This window comes from Monodelphis domestica, chromosome 2 (genome assembly GCF_027887165.1).
Source record: "Monodelphis domestica isolate mMonDom1 chromosome 2, mMonDom1.pri, whole genome shotgun sequence".
In the NCBI taxonomy this organism is placed as follows: Eukaryota; Metazoa; Chordata; class Mammalia; order Didelphimorphia; family Didelphidae; genus Monodelphis; species Monodelphis domestica.
In genome coordinates this window covers 35,767,371-35,789,361 of record NC_077228.1, presented here as the reverse complement: position 1 = coordinate 35,789,361, position 21,991 = coordinate 35,767,371, and the positions used below count along the sequence as shown (strand labels likewise).

At 42.1% G+C, this 21,991-nt stretch overlaps 1 protein-coding gene across 1 annotated transcript in view; it reads left to right on the top strand.

The window, feature by feature from the left end:
* The first annotated feature begins 435 nt into the window (after positions 1-435).
* The window catches only part of EPHX4 (epoxide hydrolase 4), a 33,090-nt gene continuing 11,534 nt past the window's right edge, over positions 436-21,991 (top strand). Inside the window, exons 1-4 of the mRNA XM_001377027.4 lie at positions 436-1,328; positions 3,387-3,472; positions 14,104-14,261; positions 17,337-17,465. Coding sequence (XP_001377064.3) covers positions 1,080-1,328; positions 3,387-3,472; positions 14,104-14,261; positions 17,337-17,465 — 622 coding nt within the window. The 5' untranslated portion in view covers positions 436-1,079. The remainder of the gene's footprint in view (positions 1,329-3,386; positions 3,473-14,103; positions 14,262-17,336; positions 17,466-21,991) is intronic.

Below are 21,991 nucleotides of genomic sequence, written 5' to 3'. Positions count from 1 at the left end.
GAGAAGGCAAACAATTTGATAGATTTGATATTTGTGTGTGTGTGTGTGTGTGTGTGTGTGTGTGTGTGTGTGTGTGTGTGTGTAATTGAATAGAGTGCTGGTCCTGGAGTTAAGAAGACTCTTCAAATTTGGTTCAGATACTTTGTAGCCATGTGACCCTGGGCAAGTCACTTCACCCTGTTTGCCTCAGTTTCCTCATCTGTCAAATGAGCCTGAGAAGGAAGTCCAACAACAATGCATGTGAAGTTATGGAAAACATTTCCATATTAGCCAAATGGAAAAAGAAAAAAGCCCCCCCCCAAAAAAAAACACAAGAAAAAAGTAAAAAAACCAAATATATATATGCTTCGATCTGCATTCAGACTCCCTCAGTTTTTTCTCTAGAGGTGGAGGACATTTCTCATCCATGGTCTTGGATCCCTGTATTACTGGGAAGAGCTCTGCCTTTCCCAGATGATCGTTGCAACACTCTCTCTCACAGTACGACGTTCTCCGGGTTCTGTTCTCTTCACTTTGCGTCAGTTCGTGGAAGTGTCTCCAGGTTTTTCGGAAAGCATCCTTTCCGTCATTCCTTATGGCACGCCAGTATTCCATCTCCTACTTACAGCAGAACTTGTAGCCGGGGCTCTTAATTACAAGCCCCGCCTAACTTGCTGCTCCTTGAAGGCCAGTTTCGTTTGTTTCCCTTTTAGCCCCGCGAAGCCTTCTCCCCCGCGCCACGGCCAGCGTAGCCAGTAGCTGTGCGGAGCGGGCGGGGCCCACGCGAGCTTTCCGAGGCTACGCCAAGGCTAGGCACCGGAGAGCTCCGTCCACTTGGGCTCCTGGGGAGCCTAGAGCTGAGCGTCCGCTTCTGGGGCTTTGCGGGAGGTTTTTTTTTTTGGGGGGGGGGGATCCCCGCTGCTCAGCCCGCGCAGCTGCTCGGTTGAGCTCAGCCAGTCCGGAGTCTGTGCTCCCGGCTGGGCTGGGGGGTTCGCGGAGCCGGCGCCCGCCAGTCTGCCAGCGACTTCCATTCCGGATCTCAGGGTGCAGGGGCCGGGGTCGGGGGCTGAGCGGCCGGCGGCCCCAGCGCCGCCCCTCAGATGGCGATGGCGAGGCTCCGGGATTACTGGCCGCTGCTGACCGCGCGGCTGACCGGCGCTCTCCGAGCTCTGCTCTTTTGGTCCCTGGTGTATGGCTACTGCGGGCTCTGCGCCTCCATTCACCTGCTGAAACTTTTGTGGAGCATCGGGAGAGGGCCGGGCCAGACCTTCCAGCGGCTCGTGCGGGAGAATCCCCCCGCCTGTCTGAACGACCCCTCCTTGGGAACCCACTGCTACGTGCGGATTAAGGTAAAGGCCAAGGTTTCCCCAGCCACCGCTCAGCCCGCGAAGGAAGGAGGGAGGCGGGCGAGCGAGCAGGCAGGAGAGCTCCGCAGGGACCCAATCGCCTTCGTGACCCGGGAGCAGTTTGGTGTCAGCCCAAGCGGAGGGGCGCAGAGAGTGGGCTGCCAGCGTTGTGGCATCTCAGTGGGCAGCGAGAAGACGGATCGGGCTCGGAGTAGAGAAAGGGTGCACGGGGCCAAGGCTCATGGGTTATGGATGTGCTCACGTTTCCCTACTTCCTCTCTACCCCTCCAGTTTGTGTGAGTGTGTGTGTGACAGCGAGAGACCAAGAGAGACAGAGGGAGGGAGAGAGAGACTGGGGGGGGGGGGGCACATCCGCACACTTAGATCTCTTAGCGGGGGGGGGGGCAGGAAGAGAATGGGGTTTCTTTCATCGGAATCCAATCCTCAATTGTGCCCCCCCCCCCGCCGCCACCCCAACACAGTAGTTCGTCTGTTTTCATCCGCAGAGCAGAAAGGTTTTCTTCAGTCACCTTTTTGCCCTTAGAACCCAAATCAACCTTAAGGAACTGAGTATGAAACCCAAGCGGGCATGAGGAGGCTGATCCTGCCCCAAATGCACGGAATGAAAAAGTAAATAGAGTAATTCATGGGAGATTTGAAGCAGTGCAAAGGAGAAGCGCCAGGAATTTGTGCAATCCCCGATGCCCTAGAAATGATTAGCAAATGATTCTTGGTACTCGGGGAGGGGGGAGAGGGGGGACCGCGGCAGGACTTGAATTAAACGTAAGCCATTCATTCTTTCCTGGTGCTTCCGGATTGCCTGGCAGATGCAAGCCCCCGGGGCCTCCATTTCAGCGATATGCCCCTCGGGCAGACCCAGGCATACTGCACCAGGCAAGCTGGCACTTGGCTTACTTGCTGCCACCTGGCCCCGGATCTGCTCCCAAGCTCCCTTTGGAATCGGAAGCCCTGAGGCATCGTGACATTTTTACTGCACCGGCTTCGGGACGAGGGCGTCCTCCAGTTAGGAGACTTGCCCAGTAGACGGCTGGCGGGGCCAGGGGGCAAGATTTCCCCCAAATCCTGGTAGTTCACAGTATACTTAGCTGGCAGGATCATCCAGCCAGTTCCTAACATTAAGCCCCACGCTGGCGCTTAGGCGGGTGCATCTTTTACCTTAAGCCGAAAGTCGAGCTGGTTCTCCCTGCCCAATTTAGACGGGCTTAAATTAAGCACAGCCTGGGTTTAGGAGTGGAAATTCCAGAGGTTTCCTTGTCCTTTGGGGGCCTTGCAAGGCTGCTCTGGTAGGACACCAAATCTGGTTTCGAACTTCCTGCCTTGGGCCTTTGATGCCTTGTCTAGCTCTCACTCCTCCCTGAGCAGTGATTTGCTTTCCTTTCTACAGCTTACTCCATCTTTCTTCACTATTCATCTATGGGGGTTTTTCTTCCTCTTCTCTGCCTGTCTCTCCCTGTTCCTGTCCTTTTTCTTCTCTTTGTCTTACCCTGTCACTTACCTATAAAGTGAAAGGTTGAACACTCAGGGATGGTTACTGAAATGGCCGGAGAAGGAGGGAGTGGGCAGCAGGATGCTCGGTATAAACAGCAGCAGCCTGGGGGGAAATGTGGGAAGCAAAGACCTAAAAAACCGGGAGGGAGGAGAGGTGTGAATTATGTAACTGATGGCATAGATACTGACTAGTTTGCTGAGCAAAATGTGCGAGGAGGAGGTAAACAAGGCAGGGAGATCCGTTCTGCTTAGGATTCTTTCCGTGCTTTGCAGTGCCTGAGCGGATGAAATGTGACACACGGGGAGGATGAAAGTCACTATGGTGACCCTGCTTCCCTACCTCCGAGTGTGTGATCTGCCCTCAGGGAAGAAAGTGCCTGAAAAAACGCGCCCTCTCCCCCCTAGCTCCCCGCCCTCTCTGGCTATTTCCTGCCGAGCTTTGGAAAGCAAACAAATTAGCCTCTGAAAAATCAAATATAAAAACTAAGTATCTTGTTTGGGGTTTACAGAATATCGCTGAAATCCGCCCTACAGTTTCTTTTTCTCCTGCAGGACTCGGGGCTAAGGTTTCACTACGTGGCTGCGGGAGAAAGGGGCAAGCCACTTATGCTGCTGCTACACGGCTTTCCGGAGTTCTGGTAAAACCCCCTCCCTTCCCTTCCCTTCCTTAAAGCCTCACTGACCGTTCGCGGCCTGACCTCTCGTTTTCAAGTCGCGACATTTGGCAGAGCCCTCTCTGATGTGTTTGGGATTTGCGCGGAGTTCTGGACATGAGGCAAACTATTCCTAAGTGTGCCCGGATGGTGGCTTTTTTCAGATGCGCATCGCCTCCCAGGTTTATATTTGAACAAAACAGATCTGTTTCCAATAGCAACTGCAAAGAACTGGGGCCACAGATTTCCAGGTACCAAGAAGCTTGCTGTCAGGAGCTGGCATAGTAGATAAACGAGTGTTGGAGTCAGAGAGTCCTGAGTTCAAGTCCTTCCTTTGATCAAAGCTTGTTGTGTGATTCCCATGTCACTCCCAAAGCAGTGCGAATGCCATGGATGTCCTCTGAGTGTCAGAGCTCTTGGATTCTAATTGGTCCCTTCAGTTAATACTCTGCTATGAACATTTGTAAAGTAGAAGACAGATTTGGTATATATTATATAAAGACTTGGAGTTACAATCAGGAAGTATGTTCTTTCATTATTTATCACTTAGATCAGTCATTAGCCATACACCTGTGGGTTTTTAATTAATATTCAGTAACTTATATTTTAAAAGTTTTATTAATAATAACTAAAAAAAAAAGAACTAGCTAAAAAGGTGTTAACCCAGCCCGCTTTCAAAAACAGTTGGGCTTACACCAAACTATATACAAACGTGACCATGCAAATGTGGTGGAGAGAGGAGAGGAATTCTGGGAAATATTGAAGAACTTCAGGGGGATGAAGTCCAAGGGTTCAAGATTCTAATTAATACACACCCCAATTTCCCCACCAAATGTGGTATATAAAGTGTCAGCTCTGCTATGTTATGCATCTCCTCATAATCCAAACCAACCTTTTCATTTCCAAATGTCTAGAATAGATTCTAAAAGTATTAGTGCATAATCTGCGCAACTAAAAAGTGATATATTTTCCTTGTTATTCAATCTCTCGGGAGACAGGGACCAAAAATAAAAACAAATTTTAAAAAGGCTTTCAGTTTGATATTTGATGTTCAATTAAGAATTGGAATATTTAGTTCAGATAAATGGAGGGAAAAGTGATCTTAGGAAAGCCACTTCTCAGTGCTCTGGATAATTCTCTATAAGATAGAAATAAATGACCCATTTGAATTAATTGGGAGAGATCCCATACAGTGAGTTCCCTAAATCAAGGAAATTACAGGTCTAGAATAAAAATATAATAATAATAGTTCAGTTAACCATATTTATAAAGTGAATACTAGGTATAAAATAGTGCTCTCGGGTCTTAAGGGCCATGATGTGGAACAGAAGGGTACCTAAAAGAAATAGAAGCCTGGAGGATACTGCTCCTAAGAAAGCAGACTCCTCTAGAGTCTAGGGACAGAGACGGAGTATACTTGAATGAACACAGGAATCATTAAATACTTCAAACTTAAAAAAATTAAATTTATTTTATTTTATTCTATTTTTTTGCCAATGACATGTAATAAAGTACCACATAAGTTTTCCAAAGTTATATAATCCAAACTGTCTCCCTCCCTCCTTCCCTATCCATTCCCAGAGCTGGCAAACGATTCAATCTGGTTATGCATGATATTTCCATAGTGTTCATTTTTTTTAAACCCTTACCTTCCATCATCATAGTTATTCCCAGTATCCTTCTCCTTCTTCTTCCCATTCCCAGAGATCTGTCCCATATAACAAATAGTATTTTTTTTTAAAGAAAGGAAAAAAAATTCAGCCTAATTGATGGATACATTGAAAATGTCTAAAAATATGTGAACCTTCCTGCCTCCACAAAGGTTGGGATGGGGTTATCTTCTCATATCTTTTTTAAACCCTTACCTTTTGGCAGAAGAGTGGTAAGGGCTAAGCAATGGGGGTTAAGTGACTTGCCCAGGGTCACACAGCTGGGAAGTATCTGAGGCCAGATTCGCACCCAGGACCTCTATAGACTTGACTCTCAATCCACTGAACCACCCAGCTGCCCCTTTCTGATATCTCTTCATCTGAATCCTTCTTGGTCTTTATAATTTTTTGCATTTATTGATTTTTTAATCATTCTTTCCATTTACATTGTTGTGGTCATTATATGTATATACATATATGTACTGTTTTTTATTTTATATTTTTTCTTTGCTCCACTTGCTTCAATCTGCATTAGTTAATATGAATCTTTCCATAATTCTCTGTATTTATTACACCCATCATTTCTTATGGCACAGTAATATTCCATTACATTCATGTACCACAAGTTGTTTAACCATTCCTCAATCAATGGGCATCTACAACAAATCCTTTTAACTAATGACTGCCAGAGGCGACAACTAGGTGGTTCAGTAGGTAGAGCACCAGTCCTAGAGACAGGAGGTCTTGGATTCAAATCTGACCCGAGACACTTCCTAGCAGTGACCCTGAGCAAGTCACTTAACCCCCATTGCCTAGCCCTTACTGCTCTTCTGCCTTGGAACCAATATACAGTATTGATTCTAAGATAGAAGGTAAGGGTTTAAAAAAAAAAGACAACTTCAAGCTGGAAGGCACATCAGACATTCTCATCCAACTCCCCCATTTAACAGATGAGAAAACTGAGACCCAGGAAGCGGGTTGTCTGCTCCAGTGAACATGCTACAGTATGCTTATATAGTTTATCTTTTGCTTTTGATCATGTGTTTTTATGGCTTATGATAGTGGTTAACACAGATTTTTTTTTAAACCCTCACCTTCAGCCTTAGAATCAATACTGTGTATTGGTTCCAAGGCAGAAGAGTGGTAAGGGCTAGGCAATGGGGGTCAAGTGACTTGCCCAGGGTCACACAGCTGGGAAGGTCTGAGGTCACATTGGAACTCAGGACCTCCTGTCTCAAGGCCTGACTCTCAATCCACTGAGCTACCCAGCTGCCCCCAGTTAACACAAATTGTAGAAAGAAAATCTATAGCTCCATTACCCCCACTCCCCTGCTAGTTATTGTACAATTACTAGAAAACTGCTCTAGTTATAGCTGACAGGAAAACTGTCTGGTTTTTTTTACCGTGCATCACGGTACCAAAAAAAGAGTGGAAAAAACCAACCAATCATTAATTTTTTTCAATCATTATTTTTTTAACCAGAACTGGAAAAATATTTTTTTCATTCTATTGAAAGGAGAAACTTTTTTGATCACATAGACTGGCTATGATCTTGTGATGTTTCATAAGCTAAATAGGTCATCCTGGTAGGCATCTGGATAGAAAAACCAGAATTCAGTGAATGGACACAAAGTTGGTGCTTAAGAGCCCGTTATGTATGGATTTTTATTTTAGTTAAAATGCCATAAAGAATGATTGGCCATATTTTGTATATCTTCATATGATAAAGCTATTAATACCTCAGGCTGCCTGAGGAGGAAGAGGTTCCCAGCAGGACCCTTTGCTTTGCCCCCAAATATCTTGAATTCTTGAAATTATTGCATTACATGACTAATATGGAAAAATATTTTACATGATACTTCTTAGCTGTGTGACCCTGGGTAAGTCACTTAACCCCCATTGCCTAGCCCTTACCTCTCTCCTGCCTTGGAACCACTACACAGTATTGATTCTAAAATGGAAGGTAAGGGTATTAAAAAAAATTTATATCAGATTGTTTACTGTCTCAGGGAGGGAGAAGGGGGAGGAGAGAAAGAGGGAGAGAATTGAGAACTCAAAATTAGAAAAATAATAATGAGAAATTGTTTTTACATGTAATTGGTTGAAAATAAGATGATATTTAAAACAGAAGAAAACCAAGTCACCAATGTTAAAAATGAAAAGGATAAATTTACCTCTAATTAAAAGGAAATTAAAGCAGTTATTAGTAGCTATTTTGAGCAACTATATGCCAATAAGTTTAATAATCTAGATGAAAAAATTTTTCTATTATAGATTAATTCAATTCAGCTCAACAAACACTTATTAAGTACCTAATGTGTACATAATCTAAATCTAAATTTAGGGTTGGGTGGATAAAAAAAAAATACACAGGTAACTGTAGTGGAAACCAATTATGATTAATACCATGAACTACAATAAGAGTTTGGAGATCACATCCATTTGGAGGAGGATCGTGACTTCATGGAAGGGGGAGCATTTGATTTGGGCCTTGAGGCATGGTAAGATTTGGCAGACAGTCACTGGAGGCTTTCCAGGTGGGGAGAATAATATGAATAAGAGCAGGCTAAAAGGTAGATGGAACATTTGGGAAATGGTGAGTAGTCAAGTTTTGCTGGCACCAATGGCGCCTGAGGAGAGTAATGGGAAATAAAGCCAGAAAGGTAGATTGAGGTCGGATGATGGAAAGCTTTGAGAGATTGAAGCCTCATCCTGTAGGCGATGGAGCACTACTAAGACTTTTGAGCAAAACGAAGGGCTTGGTCTGTCTTTAGAAAAAGGATTTTCTGAGTGACACAATCAGAGCTCAGAATGTGAAACATACAGACACATTACCGATAGTCCAATTGCCATCAATTCCAGACCAAAGATATCTTTCTTTCCCATTAACCACTGGTGTTTTAGCAACTGAAATGTTAAGCAAAATAAGTACAAATATACTACAATATAGATGATGCTAATTTGTGGTCTTCCACGTCGAAATGCAGTTTCAGAGATTCATTTCTATTTTGAGTTTGCCACCACTATGGTGAGCACCCACTTGTCCCAGGTGAAAACATTGCTTCTTTCCTTTTAATAATAGGGTACAGTGTCAAATCTGCCAAGAATTTAGTGGAAAAGCCTTAAATCAATGCTTTTAAAAAATCTTTTCTAAATTTTACATTTTGAGTTTCAAGTTGTCTCCCTCTTAACCCCACATTAGAGAAGGTCAACATTTGGTTTAGAGTATATGGGAAACCATACAATAAATGCTTCCATATAACAATTCTTTCTCTGGAAGTGGACGGCAGTCTCCTTCATAAGTCCTTCATAGTTGATTGGAATGATCATATTACTCAAAATAGCTTAGTCATTCACAGGAACTCTGAACCATATTGCTGTTACAACATTCTCTTGGTTCTGCTTATTTCAGCCTTCATTATTTCATGCAAGCCGTTCCATGTTTTCCTAAAATCAACCTGCTCATTTCTTTTTTCTAATTCAATTTTGATTTTTTCTAGATTATATGCTGAGACAATTTTTAAAATTTTTGATCTTATTAATAGACCCTTCCTTCCCCTCCTTGCATCATAAAAGGCATTATCTGGCAAAAAGATTTGTATAGAGAAATTATAGCTTTCATTTTCTATTTTTCAGTTAATTCTCTGGAGATATCAGTACAATTTTTAATAATCATTTTCTGTCATTTTATACTCCACATTGTCTCCCTCCTTCCCACCCCTTCCTCTCCCCATGGCAGGTGTTATGTTATAGGTTATATAATATATATTTTCATGTTCATCATATTGTGAAAGAAGACATGTAGTGCTTCCACTATAGAAAAATTCATGGAGGAAATAAAGTCAAGAATGGTATGCCTCAAGCTGCATTTAGACTGCCAGTTCCTTCTATGGCAAAAATAGTCTTTTTCATCATGCGTCCCTTGGAGTTGTCCTGGATGCTTGCATAGTTGATAATCTTTATTATTCATGGTTAACCATTGTACTTTATTGCTGTTACCGGCTCATCATTTCTTATGACACAATAGTATTCTATCACAATCATGTACCGAAACTTATTGAGCCATTCCCCAACTGATGGGCATCCCCTCAATTTCCAGTTCTTTACCACCACAAAGGCAGTGCTATAAATATTTTAGAACATCTAGGTCAGTATTGGCGAGCCTAAGGCATGCGTGCCAGAGGAGGCTGCTCCCCTTCCCCTCTCTATCACACCTGAGGACATTTCTCTCATCACCTGGTCCCTCTGCCCAGGAGCCCAATGGAATCACTTCCTCCTTCCATTGTCTGAGGTAAGGGGGTGGCTCCCATGCATCCTGGGGGTTGCATTTTGGGTACTTGGTCACCATCACTGATCTAGGTTATTTTCCTTTTTCCCTAATCACTTAGGAAATAAACCTAATAGTGGTATTGCCGGTTGTATTATATACACAGATTGATAACTAACTGGGCATAATTCCAAATTGTTCTCCAAAGGTCACAGAACTTTTGAGCAATTGGTGAAGTTTAGGAAACATTTCTTAGAATATTATTTTTAAATATATAGGATTATAAAGGAAATTAATTATATTGAGATAGTTATCAAATCAATTTATCATGTTATTGAAAGAATTATCAAATATATTTTAAACAGAACAAAATCAAGTTAAAGAGCCCAGATTTAGAAGCCTTAGCTTTCACTGTCAGCAATACAATGATCCAGGACAATTCTGAAGGACTTATGACAAAGAATGCTCTCCACCTCCAGAGAAAGAACTGCTGGGAGTCAATACAGGTCAAAGCATACGATTTTTCACTTTAGTGTATTTGGGTTTTAATTTTTATGACAATAACCAACATGGAAGTATGTTTTGCCTGATAATACACATGTAATCCTGATCAAATTGCTTAACATCTCTGGGTGGGAAGCAACGGAAGGTGACAATTTGGATCTTCTAATTTCAGAAAACATAGGTTGAAAATTGTTATTACATGTAATTGGGAAAATAAAATATCTTTTTTAAAAAGAAGAGAAAAGATGAAATATGAATTTTTTTAAATTGTAGCTTAAAGTTTTAAGAGTTCCTGGTCACAGAGGGGATTTAAACATAGCTCTTCCTGACTCTCTAACATGTTCTCTACTGTGCCACACAATGAGCTAAGCTGCTAGTGAAAAATATATAGTAGAATTGTGCCAGGAAGGAAAGAAGGAAATATGACATTTGCCAGGCATTGTGCTAACTAAACATGTTACAAACATTATCTCATTTGATCTTCATAACAACCCTGAGAGGTAGGTACTATTATTATCTCCATTTTACACTTGGGAAAACAAAGTTAAATGACTTATCCAGGATCACATAGCTGGAAAATATCTTAGACTAGATTTGATAAAGATCTTTCTGATTGGCACTCTATCTACTGCCTTACCTAATTTCTTGAAGCCATGTAAACTAGCTAATATTCATAAACTTCCTTTATCTTCCCTTTTCTAAAAATTGGGACGTCCACCCTTTCCCCAAATGGTAGTTCCTTTCCCATTCTCTTTGAACTTTCTCAGAGCCTCCTGACAATGGCTCAGCAACCCTGCATTTTAGTGCCCTCAAATGTTGTTCATTTGGGATGGGTGACATGAACTCGGAAAGAGCGATCAGGTAAATCTTATTCTCCCCCATTGACTCCAGTTATGAATTCTCTATTTGTCAGTTCCTCCCGTCTCCATCTTTCTAGAATAAAAATCATTCTCCTTGGTAGATAAAAGGTAAAAAATGAGCATTGGCAAGTTTTGCCTTTTCTCTTTCCATTGTGCCATCCTTTCGGAGGGCGAGAACTCTCCTTTCTTTGGTTCTCTTTTCTCTAATATTGCTTTTATGAAGAACTTAATGGTACCCAAAGTGCTCTTCTTCCTGGCTACTGAGAAAGTAGGTAGCTCAAGTTACATTCCCCATTCTAGAGTCAGAGAAGAGCTAGAGATGTGCCTATCTTCACCCAGTCACCAAGTGTCGGAACCCTGGGATTCAAACCCATTTCACTGACTCCAAGATCAGCCCTCTTTCCACTGGACAACATAGCCTCTCGTGCTGTGTCCTCATCACCATGTAAGGGCTGTTCCTGGAATGAGCTTATGACTCGAGAACTGGAAGGGACTTCAGAGGCCATATCTAGTACAAGCCCCTCATTTTACAAATGGGGAAACTGAGGCCCATGGAGGTTAATTGACTTATACACATTTACAGGAATATAGATTTAGAGGTAGAAATGAACTCAGAGGCCATGCAGCACAATCCCCTCATTTTAAAAATAAGGGAACTGAGTCCCAGTGAAGTCAGGTGACCTTCAGAGATATAGGTAGTGTTAGAAGCAGGATTAAAAAATGTTTTTAATTAATTTTTTTTGGAAGTTTCCCAAGTTATATGATCCAAATTGTCTTCCTTCCTCCTTCCCTTCTCCCTCCTGGATCTGGCAAGTGATTCAATCTGGGTCATACAGGTAGAATCACATAAATCAATTTCCATATTGTAGAAGCAGGGTTTAAAACCCAGAGCTCTAACACTAAAGGTGTTTTTTCCATTGTTCAACTCTGCTGCTATTGACTTAGGAAATTTTCCAAAACAATGCAATTCCCTGTCCTGTTATCATCTAAAGAAAGCTAGCAAAAACATGTTACAAATAAATACTCACAGGGGTAGCTAGGTGGCTCAGTGGATAGAACACCAGACCTGGAGTTGGGAGGTCCTGGATTCAAATGTGGTGTCAGACACTTTCTAGATGTGTGACCCTGAACAAGTCACTTAACCCTGATTATCTGGCCCTCACCCCTCTTCTGCCTTGGAACTGATAATTGCATTGATTCCAGGGCAGAAGGTGAGGATTTAAAGAAAAACAAAACAAATAAATACACATTAAGTACTTTGGTCAAACACACCTGAGAATAAAGTTGGCTTTTGCTGAATGATGACATTCTGCCTGTCCTCTCCCCTCCTCCTCCTCCTCCTCTGCCTTCTGAATCATTTTTAAAAATATTTTGAGCTGACAAAGCAGTTTCCTTGAATGCTTAGAGTCCTCTTTTTCACCAGCTGTATAAAATGTATTCATCAAAATTCTTGAGTGAGGAGGCATGTGAGCATTTTACAAAAGGTTATTTATTCCACTGAGCACAAAGAGCCTGATCATACATAACAGCTCAGCCTCTATAAGAGATCCAGAAAAGAAAGCAAAAAAGGAAGTCCTGCATCTAAAGGGGGGTCTGCCAGGGAAAGATGAGAGTGCTTATTTTAATAGAATAAACCCCAGGAAAATGACTATTGTGTTCCTAACGTCCCTCGCTGTTAACTAGCCTGGCAGAAGCAAAAGGAAATATAGATGAAAATAACTCAAAAAGTTGGTTAATTAATAGATCAATAGTTGGTCATCAAATCAATGAAAATTGTCCCAAGATTGCCATTCTCTTTTTCTTTTATTTTTATTGTCATGCAAACACACTTCCATAATGATCAATGTGGTAAGAGCACACTCGTACATGACCAAAACCCCAAAATAAAACCATAAATACACTGGTGTGAAAGACGACTCCAACAGGTGGAGAGCATCCCCCATCATAAGACTTTCAGGATTGTCCCAGATCATTGCACTGCTGAGAATAGCCAAGTTACAACAGATAATCATTGTACAACATTGTTGTTACTATGTACAATGTTTTCCTGGTTCTGCTCATTTCGCTCTGCATCAGTTCCTGCAGCTCTTCCCAGCTTTTTCTGAAATCATATTGCTCATCATTTCTTTTAGCATAATAACATTCCATCACCAACATGTACCACAATGTGCTCAGCCATTCTCCAATGGATGGACAGCCCCTCAATTTCCCGGTCTTTGCCACCACAAAAAGAGCTGCTGTAAATATTCTTGTACAACCAAGATAGACATTCTTGAAGTCTATTTCATCATTGCAATGACAGCTGTCGGTTTTTCTTAGGAACTAGTTTTCTTGTGTTTAAGTTTAAAATAATAACAAGTAAAAGGATTTCCTTCATCAGCACAGGAAGTGGGCACAGGGATAATTTAATCAGTTTAATCAATCATTAAACATTTATTAAGCGCCTACTAAGTGCCAGAGACTGTACTAAGTAGCAAGAATATGTAGAGACAAAAGATAAACCTTGTCCTCAAGGAGCTCACAGTCTAATGGGGGAGCTTAGAGTTGAAATGTACATCAAGTGTCACAGTACATTTTCTACTTAGGGCTGGAGCTTTATGAAGACAATAGATTTTTCAATTAGTCTTCTGAATTTACTTGAAGAGTGGTCGTCCTACTTGTTGGAAATTTATAGTATATTATCTCTCAAAGCCTGAGGAAATATTTCACAAAAAAGGGTTGCCAGAGTCATTACTAACAGTAAAAGTAGAGTGTGTCTCGTTTTGAAAAAAGAAAAAAAGAATTTATGTGATACTTTGATACTTTCAAAGATGAAGAATTCAATTATGCCTAAAACAATGAAATGTGATAAGTAGCCCATTTGTAGGATCGCACCAAAATTTAGAATAATTTGTTTATTAAATATGTAAATAATACATATTATTATACTCTGTTAATCAAGGAATAAAAAACATTATTATGCATACATCAGATTTATTACTTAAAATCACAAGTTAAAATGTCAGTTATTTAATTAAATTAAAACAAGCAAATATTGATTCGGCACTAACTATGTAAATAATGTAGTACTGTGGACAGGAAATTAGACTGACAGTTTTCCAATCTTCCTATTTCCTTTCCCAATAAATATTACAGTACCTACCAGACAGGATTATTTTGAGGACCAAATGAGATAATATTTAGAATGAATTTTATGAACCTTAAAGCTTTTTGTAAATAATAGTTAGCCTTTTCTTTCATCTCAAATGTTTTATGAGTTCATGGTTTTTCACTTGGTATTTAATAAACCATGTTGACAACATCATCTCCCATGTTTCATTTTTCTTTTTGACACAGGTATTCTTGGCGTCACCAATTACGGGAATTTAAAAGTGAATATCGAGTCGTAGCTTTGGATTTGAGAGGCTATGGAGAAACAGATGCTCCTTCTCATCAAGAGAGTTATAAGTTGGATTGCATTGTTGTGGACATAAAAGACATTTTAGACTCTTTAGGTATGTGAACAGCAAGAAGTTAGCATTGTTTCTCTTGCTAAGTAAATCACTAGTGTGAACAAGAATTCAAAAGGGACTATTAAATCTATCTAAAAGAATTAAGGGGTTTAAAAATAATCTCGAAGTTCTCATTTATAAACAAGTGTTTTCATTATTCATTCATTAAAAGGAATCGTTATTTAGCAACATTTTATTAGCTTAGTTTGGAAAAGAGAAACAGATCATTTATTCATGGAATCTCCCTGAGCCTCAGTTTCCTCATCCGTAAAAAGGTGATCATACCATGAACACTGTTGTGGGATTGCATGAGATAATATATGTAAAGCACTTTGCAGACCTTAATGCACTATGTAAATTTGAGCTATTTGTTCAAATAATTCATAGAGTAGGAAAAAGAGACCCTGAGAGGGTAAGTTAATTCCCCAAGTCCACAAAGCAGTCCTTCTGACTCCAATGAATCAAATCGCATTTTAAAAAAGTAAATGCTTTAATAATCTATATGTATAAAAGTCCTTACAGCAGCCCTTTTTGATGATAAAGAACTAGAAATTAAAGGGGTACCTACCACCTGGAGAATGAATGAACAAGTCATAGTATATAAATAAAATGGAATTCTATGGTGCCATAAGAAATGCTGAAAGGAATAGGTTCCGAGAGATCTTGGGAATCTTGAATGAGTAGATGCAGAGTGGGGTGAGTAGAATCAGGAAGATTATTTATACAACGATAACACCATCTTGAAGACAAATGACTTTCAAAGATTTTCAGACTTTCAAAGCATTCTGATCAATGCCATGATCAGTGATGATTTTAGAGACGCAACGGACTCCAGATGCAGAATGAGACATCATTTGGGCTCAATTGTCCATATTTGTTAAGACCGGTTGGTTGGTAGGGAGAGAAAATAAATTCTTGTTTATTGAAAAATATAATAAAATGAAAAAATAAATCCTATAATTCAGACTTTCCTAATTCTCATTGGCTTTCTGGTGGTATGATGGATCTGGGATCAGGAACACCTGAATTCAAATCCTACCTTAGACAATTACTAACTCATGTCCCTAGGCAAGCCAGTTAGTTTTCCCAACACTCTATTTTCTCCTCTGTAAAATGATGGGGTTTGACCTATTGGTTTCCAAGTTCCCTTCCAGATTTAAATCTATGACTATTATCCTCCTATCTACACCTGCTCCCTATTGGTTGAGACCAGTGAATTTGGTTTTGTTTTGTTTTATTCATTGTAGCACCATGAGCTAACTGGAGAGGAAAATGCAACTCTCATTTAGACAATTATGAATTCAATTAAATAGGACTCACCTGAGTTTGCTATAAATAAAATTTCTCTCAGGATTCAAGAAGTAAATAATTTTTATATTCACCACAGAATTCATCTCCCAAAATCTAATGAATGGAACTAGGCCCTCTCTAATATTCTTCAGCATGGTTTTGAAGCCATGACTACTAAGCTAGCTAGGTGGTACAGGAGACAGAGTTCTGGACCTGGAGTCAGGAGGATCTGAGTTCCAATCCAGCATCAGGCATTCAGTAACTCTTAGACACTGGACAAGTCACTTCACTTTGGTTTACCTCAAATTTTTTCATCTGTAAAGTGGAGATAATTATAGTTCCTACCTCATAGGATTATTGTAAGAATAAATGGGGGGGGGGGCAGCTGGCTGGCTCAGTGGATCGAGAGCCTGACTTGGGTTCAAATTTGATCTCATACACTTCCTAGCTGTGTGATGTTGGGCAAGTCACTTATCCTCAGTTTTTTAGCCTTTACTGTTCTCCCTTGGAATTGATATTTTATAATAACTATAAGATAGGAAATAAGAGCTTAAAGAATAAATGAGATCTTTGGAAAGTGCTTTGAAAATCTTAAAGCATCATATAAATGCTAATTATTCTTATAATTACTAGGACAAAGAGGGTACAGAAGGACAGTTGTATTGTATGAAGTAATCTCTGATTGCCTTTCATGAGAGTGAACCAATCTCTCTCTCTCTGTCTCTGTCTCTGTCCCTCCCTTCATCTTTCTCTGTCTCTTTCTCTCCCTTCCTCCTTCCCTGAGTCTCTGTCTCTCTTTCCCTCCTTCTGTCTCTCTCTCCCCTGTCTCTCTCCCCCTAAATCTCTCTTTCTCTACCTCCTTTTCTGAGTCTCTGTCTCTTTCTCTGTCTGTCTCTGTCTCTCCCTCCCCTCTCCCTCCTTCCATCTCTCTCTGCCTGTCTCTCCCTCCCTCCCTGTGTCTCTGTCTGTCTCTGTATCTCTCCCTCCCTTCATCTCTCTGCCTCGGTCTCTCTCTCTGTTGGTCTCTCCCTCCCTCCCTGTGTCTCTGTCTCTCCCTCCCTCCCTGTGTCTCTGTCTGTCTCTCCCTCCCTGTGTCTCTGTCTGTCTCCCTCCCTGGGTCTCTCTCTGTCTCTGTCTCTGTCCCTCTCTCTGTCTCTCCCTCCCTCCCTGTGTCTCTGTCTCCCTCCCTCCCTGTGTCTCTGTCTCCCTCCCTGTGTCTGTTTGTCTCTCCCTCCCTGTGTCTCTGTCTGTCTCCCTCCCTGTGTCTCTCTCTGTCTCTGTCTCTCCCTCTCTCCCTGTGTCTCTGTCTCTGTCTCCCTCCCTGTGTCTCTTTGTCTCTCCCTCCCTGGGTCTCTCTCTGTCTCTGTTTCTGCCACTGTCCCTCTCTCTGTCTCTCCCTCTCTCCCTGTGTCTCTGTCTCCCTCCCTGTGTCTCTTTGTCTCTCCCTCCCTGGGTCTCTGTCTGTCTCCCTCCCTGGGTCTCTCTCTGTCTCTGTCTCTGTCCCTCTCTCTGTCTCTCCCTGGGTCTCTGTCTCTGTCTCCCTCCCTGTGTCTCTTTGTCTCTCCCTCCCTGGGTCTCTCTCTGTCTCTGTCTCTGTCCCTCTCTCTGTCTCTCCCTGGGTCTCTGTCTCTGTCTCCCTCCCTGTGTCTCTTTGTCTCTCCCTCCCTGGGTCTCTCTCTGTCTCTGTCTCTGCCACTGTCCCTCTCTCTGTCTCTGCCTCCTTCCCCCTCCCCTTCTATAATATATCTGTGAATCTATCAGCATGTCCGTATTTATTTCTCTTTGCAGGTTACAGTAAGTGTGTTCTGGTTGGCCATGACTGGGGAGGGATGATTGCCTGGCTCATTGCCATCTGTTATCCAGAGCTGGTGACCAAGCTGGTGGTGATTAATTTTCCTCACCCGAACGTGTTCACGGGTGAGTTTTCCACGCCTCCTCTGGTGAGACGCCGTGTTTACGTGACAAATTACCTCAGTTGATCAAAGCTGTAAAAACAGAGATTTGCTGCAGCCTCGTGGCGGTGGACCACGCGGCGACTCTACAGGCATTTACTGTGCATTCCTGTGTGCCAGACCCTGGGCTTGGTGCCGGGGAGACCTGAAAGATGAGGCAACCTTGCCCTCATCATGCCTACATTCCTTTGGGGAGACATAATGCATATATGTATATCACAGGCTCACAAAAAAGCATACGTATGCACACGGGGCAGCTAGGTGGTGCCAAGTGCATAGAGCACTTCCTGGAGTCAGGAAGACCCAAGTTCAAATCCAAACTCAGACACTTCCTAACTGTCTGATATAGGGCAAGTCACTTAAACTCCCTGCCTCAGTTTCCTCATCTATAAAGTGAAGATAATAAGAGCACCTACTTTGTAAGGATCAAACGATATAATATTTGTGAAGCACTCCCAGAGTGCTTCACAGCACATAGTAAGTGCTATTGGTTTATTTATTTATTTTTTATTGTTTTTAATCCTTCCTTTGGATTTGGAATGGATACTAAATATTGGTTCCAAGGTAGAATTGGGGTAAGGGCTGGGCAGTGGGGGTTAAGTGACTTGCCCAGGGTCACCCAACTAGAAAGTGTCTGAGGTCAGATTTGAATCCAGGATCTCCCATCTCCAGGCTTTGCCTTTTATCCACTGAGTCATCTCACTGCCCCATAAGTGCTATTTAAATACTAATTCCCTTCCTCATCCTACACACACCCTAGCTATAAAGGGGGGGGGGGGGGGATGAGCAGCAGGGTGGAATCAGGAAAATCTTCCTAAAGAGATGGCATGGAAGATGAGCTCTGAAAGACAATAAGGATCCTAAGAGTCTGATGTTGTGGGAGTGCATTCCAGGAATGTTGAGACAAAGAGATAGGAGATAAAATGCCACAGGTGAGAACCAGCAAGAAGTCCTGTTTGGCTGGTTCAAAGAATGCAGGAAATGGAATAATTATATTGAGGTTGGAAAGGGAGGTCAGAGTCTATTTGTGAAGGCGTGGGAATCGGGGCAGCAAGGAGGCTCAGATCTGGAGATGGGAGGGAGGTCCTGGGTTCAAATTTGGCCTCAGACACTTACTAGCTGGGTGATGGCCCCAAGCAATATTTATATGGATTCTAAGACAGGTAAAGGCATATAAAAACAAATGCAAATACCAAAGGTATGCAGATTCCAGATTGATTTCAGATTGTTAGAGGGATTTCAGATGATAGAAGGAGCCACTGGAGTTTGAGCTATGGAGAGGGTAGATTAGAAGACAAAATCTTTACACAGAATGTCCAATTAAGAGAGAGTCCATGTGAAAGGAGGTGAAGGTTGGGATTAGATATGAGTGGAGATAAGTGGACAAATGAGAGAGATGCTGTGGAGAAAGAAACAAGACTCTTTTTTTTTTAAACCCTTTTAAACCCAATACAGGCAGAAGAGTGGTAAGGGCTAGGCAATGGGGGTCAAGTGACTTGCCCAAGGTCACACAGCTAGGAAGTGGCTGAGGCCAGATTTGAACCTAAGACCTCCCGTCTCTAGGCCTGGCTCTTAATCCACTGAGCTACCCAGCTGCCCCCAAGAAACAAGACCTAACGACCAATCAGATGTATGGGATGAGGGAGAGGAAGGAGACAGTGATAAGGCTAAGCTTGGGCAACAGGAAGTATAGTGTTGCCTTCAGCATGGGGGTGGGGGGGAGTTCAGACAATGGGTGGATTTGGGTTGAAACATAATGAATTCTCTTACAGATATGTTGACTTTGAGATGCTGTGGGCACATCCCTAACTGGGAAATCCAGGTTAAACATTCTCCTTCAGAACCTTGGAAAAGCAGGTCTTACCATATTTTCTTATATAATTTTAAACATGCATAAAGCCTTCAAGCAACTCTTTTACTTATTTAAATGGAAGGTGAGGAAAGGCTTATGCAATGGCATTGGTTTGACAATAGTGAGTCCTGACAGCTAGGAAACTAATTTGCCTCCTGGCTGACGGCTGTGGCTATCAGTAGTGGCAGCCCTGTTCAGAGAGCAAGTCTAAAGCTGTGATAAGAGTAGCTAGAGAAATATGAATAGTGGTCGAGCTGACTTATATTTACTTTTAGCAAACAGGATTTGATTATAGGGTTCCCACCCCTTCCACCGGCTCTTCCATGCATTCACAAGTTCAAGTCAAGCCAAGTCAACACACATTTATTAGAAGCTTACATGTGCTAGGTACTATGCTAAAGCAATGACAGTCCCTGCCCTCAAGAAGCTCCCCATCTAAGTGTAGAATTCCTGATATGATAGAAGATGGGGAGGAGTGGGGGGATTAGGGAATTATGCACAGAAAAATCATTTTGAATGTCTCCCCTTCCTCAAAATAAACCCTGAAAGGAAATATGCAAGGATCGGAGGTAGGAGACAGATGGAGAATATACTCGAGTAACTTTTAGAAATGAGCCTGGAACATATAGCCTGTTACATTGTGAACATAAAATTGGAGTTGTGTGGAGGTCCAGCTGTCCTAACTCTGCAAAATTAGAAGGAGGGCCACAGAATCCCAGAACCTCAGAATTGGAAGGTACCTCAATGACCATCCACCAGAGAATCTACTAGAGCCATGTTGGTGAACTTATGACTTATGTGCCAGAGCATGCCAGAGGGGGCTGCTCCATGCACCCCGACAACATTTCTCCCATCACCTGCCCTTCTGCCCAGCAGCCTAATGGAATCACTTCCTTCCTCACTTGTCTGGAGTAAGACCAAGTGTCACATGTGGCACGCAGTCTCTAAAAGGTTCACCATCACTGCACTAAAGTCTATCAACTTAAAAAAAAAAAATATATATATATATATATATTGATGACTGTTAAGTAAAGTCAACAAACTTTTTTAAAGAAAATACTGTGTTAGACACTGCACTAAATAAGCACTTGAAACCGCATTTCAATATAACTGGTCTCCCATTTAAATCCTGTATTTTATTTTATGCATTTAAGAACATAATTTTGAGATGAGTTTGTAGGCTCCCCCAGATTGCCAAAGGGGACCAAATCAAAAAGACAGTTACAAACCTCTGAAGTCCAGTCTGTTTTTACAAGAGTCCATCTGCCTTTCCACAGTATACCTAATAAGTGATCATCCAGACAAGACTTTAAAGACCTCCAGTGAGGGAGAACCTGTTACTTCCCCAGGAAACCTATTTCACTTTGGATAGCCCTAACTGAGAAAGTTCCTCCTTATACCTAGCCTAAATAAGTCCCTCTGAAATTTCCCTTAATTGTTCCTAGTTCTGCCCTTTGGGAACAAGCAGAACCCATCTAATCCCTCAACTAACTGGCAGAGAATTAGATGAGATGCATTTACAATTGTTCTCTGTGGCCTTTCCCCCCATGACTTTGTAATGAACTATCTACATATTTGCTCAGTTGACCCAAAAGTCTTTTTTGCCCAGTTTATTCTGTCAGAGAGTCAGCTGACTGATGAGTTCAATAAAAGTTAGAGCTGCAACGTTTCCAGAGCTATTCTGCCAATCAGAACAAGGATGCCGCCTGAGCCAATATGAGCATCAAAAGTCATGTTCAGCAATCTAATTTCCCCCTACCCCACATTACCAATCATTTGGCATTAAAGGCAACTGGAGGATGCTATGGATAAAATGTTGGATTTCCAGGCAGAAGAATAGATTGTCGGAGGTCTCAGGTCTCTGAGTTTTAAGGAAAATAAGTGTCCCAAAGTCCATGGCCTTAATGCCTTGAGACCTTTCCCCAGACAACAGAATTAAATGAGAATATTAAAAGCCGTGGAAACACAAACAATTGTGAAAAGGGATGGCTGTGAGCACCGGGCAGAAGTTTAAAATGTACAGTGGGCTGAGACTCATTCTCTTAGAACTCTGAATGATAGATTATAGATTTGGAGTTCCACAGGACCTTGAGTTCAAGAAGACAGACCAGAGAGGTTCAACAGGAGCTCATTGCAGCCTGAACCACTTTATGTACAGGGAGACATTTCCACAGGGGAGAAAATCCTACTCCACGCTCTTAAGACTAAGAAGAAAGGTCCTCGATTTATCTTTACGGCCACATAAAAATGTAAGCATGCATGCATGGACCCCGTTCTCCAATGAACAATATCACATCCACAAAGGAAGGATGCATCTGTGGTTTTAAATGCCCCGAACAGCAAATATCTCTTTACATTAATGATGAAAAGGGGTCGAGTGACTATAAACTAGACCCGAGACGTGCCTTTGCCAGGTCTCTTGAGCTCCAAGGTCCATCTTCCTCTGGCTTTTGGTTTCTTATCTATAAAATGAGGGTGCTTGCTTAGATGGTCTCCCTTCCCATGCTAGGTTTTGCATCCTGTGACACTATGGAAACCTTTTAAACGGCAACAATAACAACAAGTCATTATCTTCCCCTGGATGTCCCTGGAGACCACCTTCAGTCACCTTGAGCTTAAGAGGCAGAACTCTGCTTCCC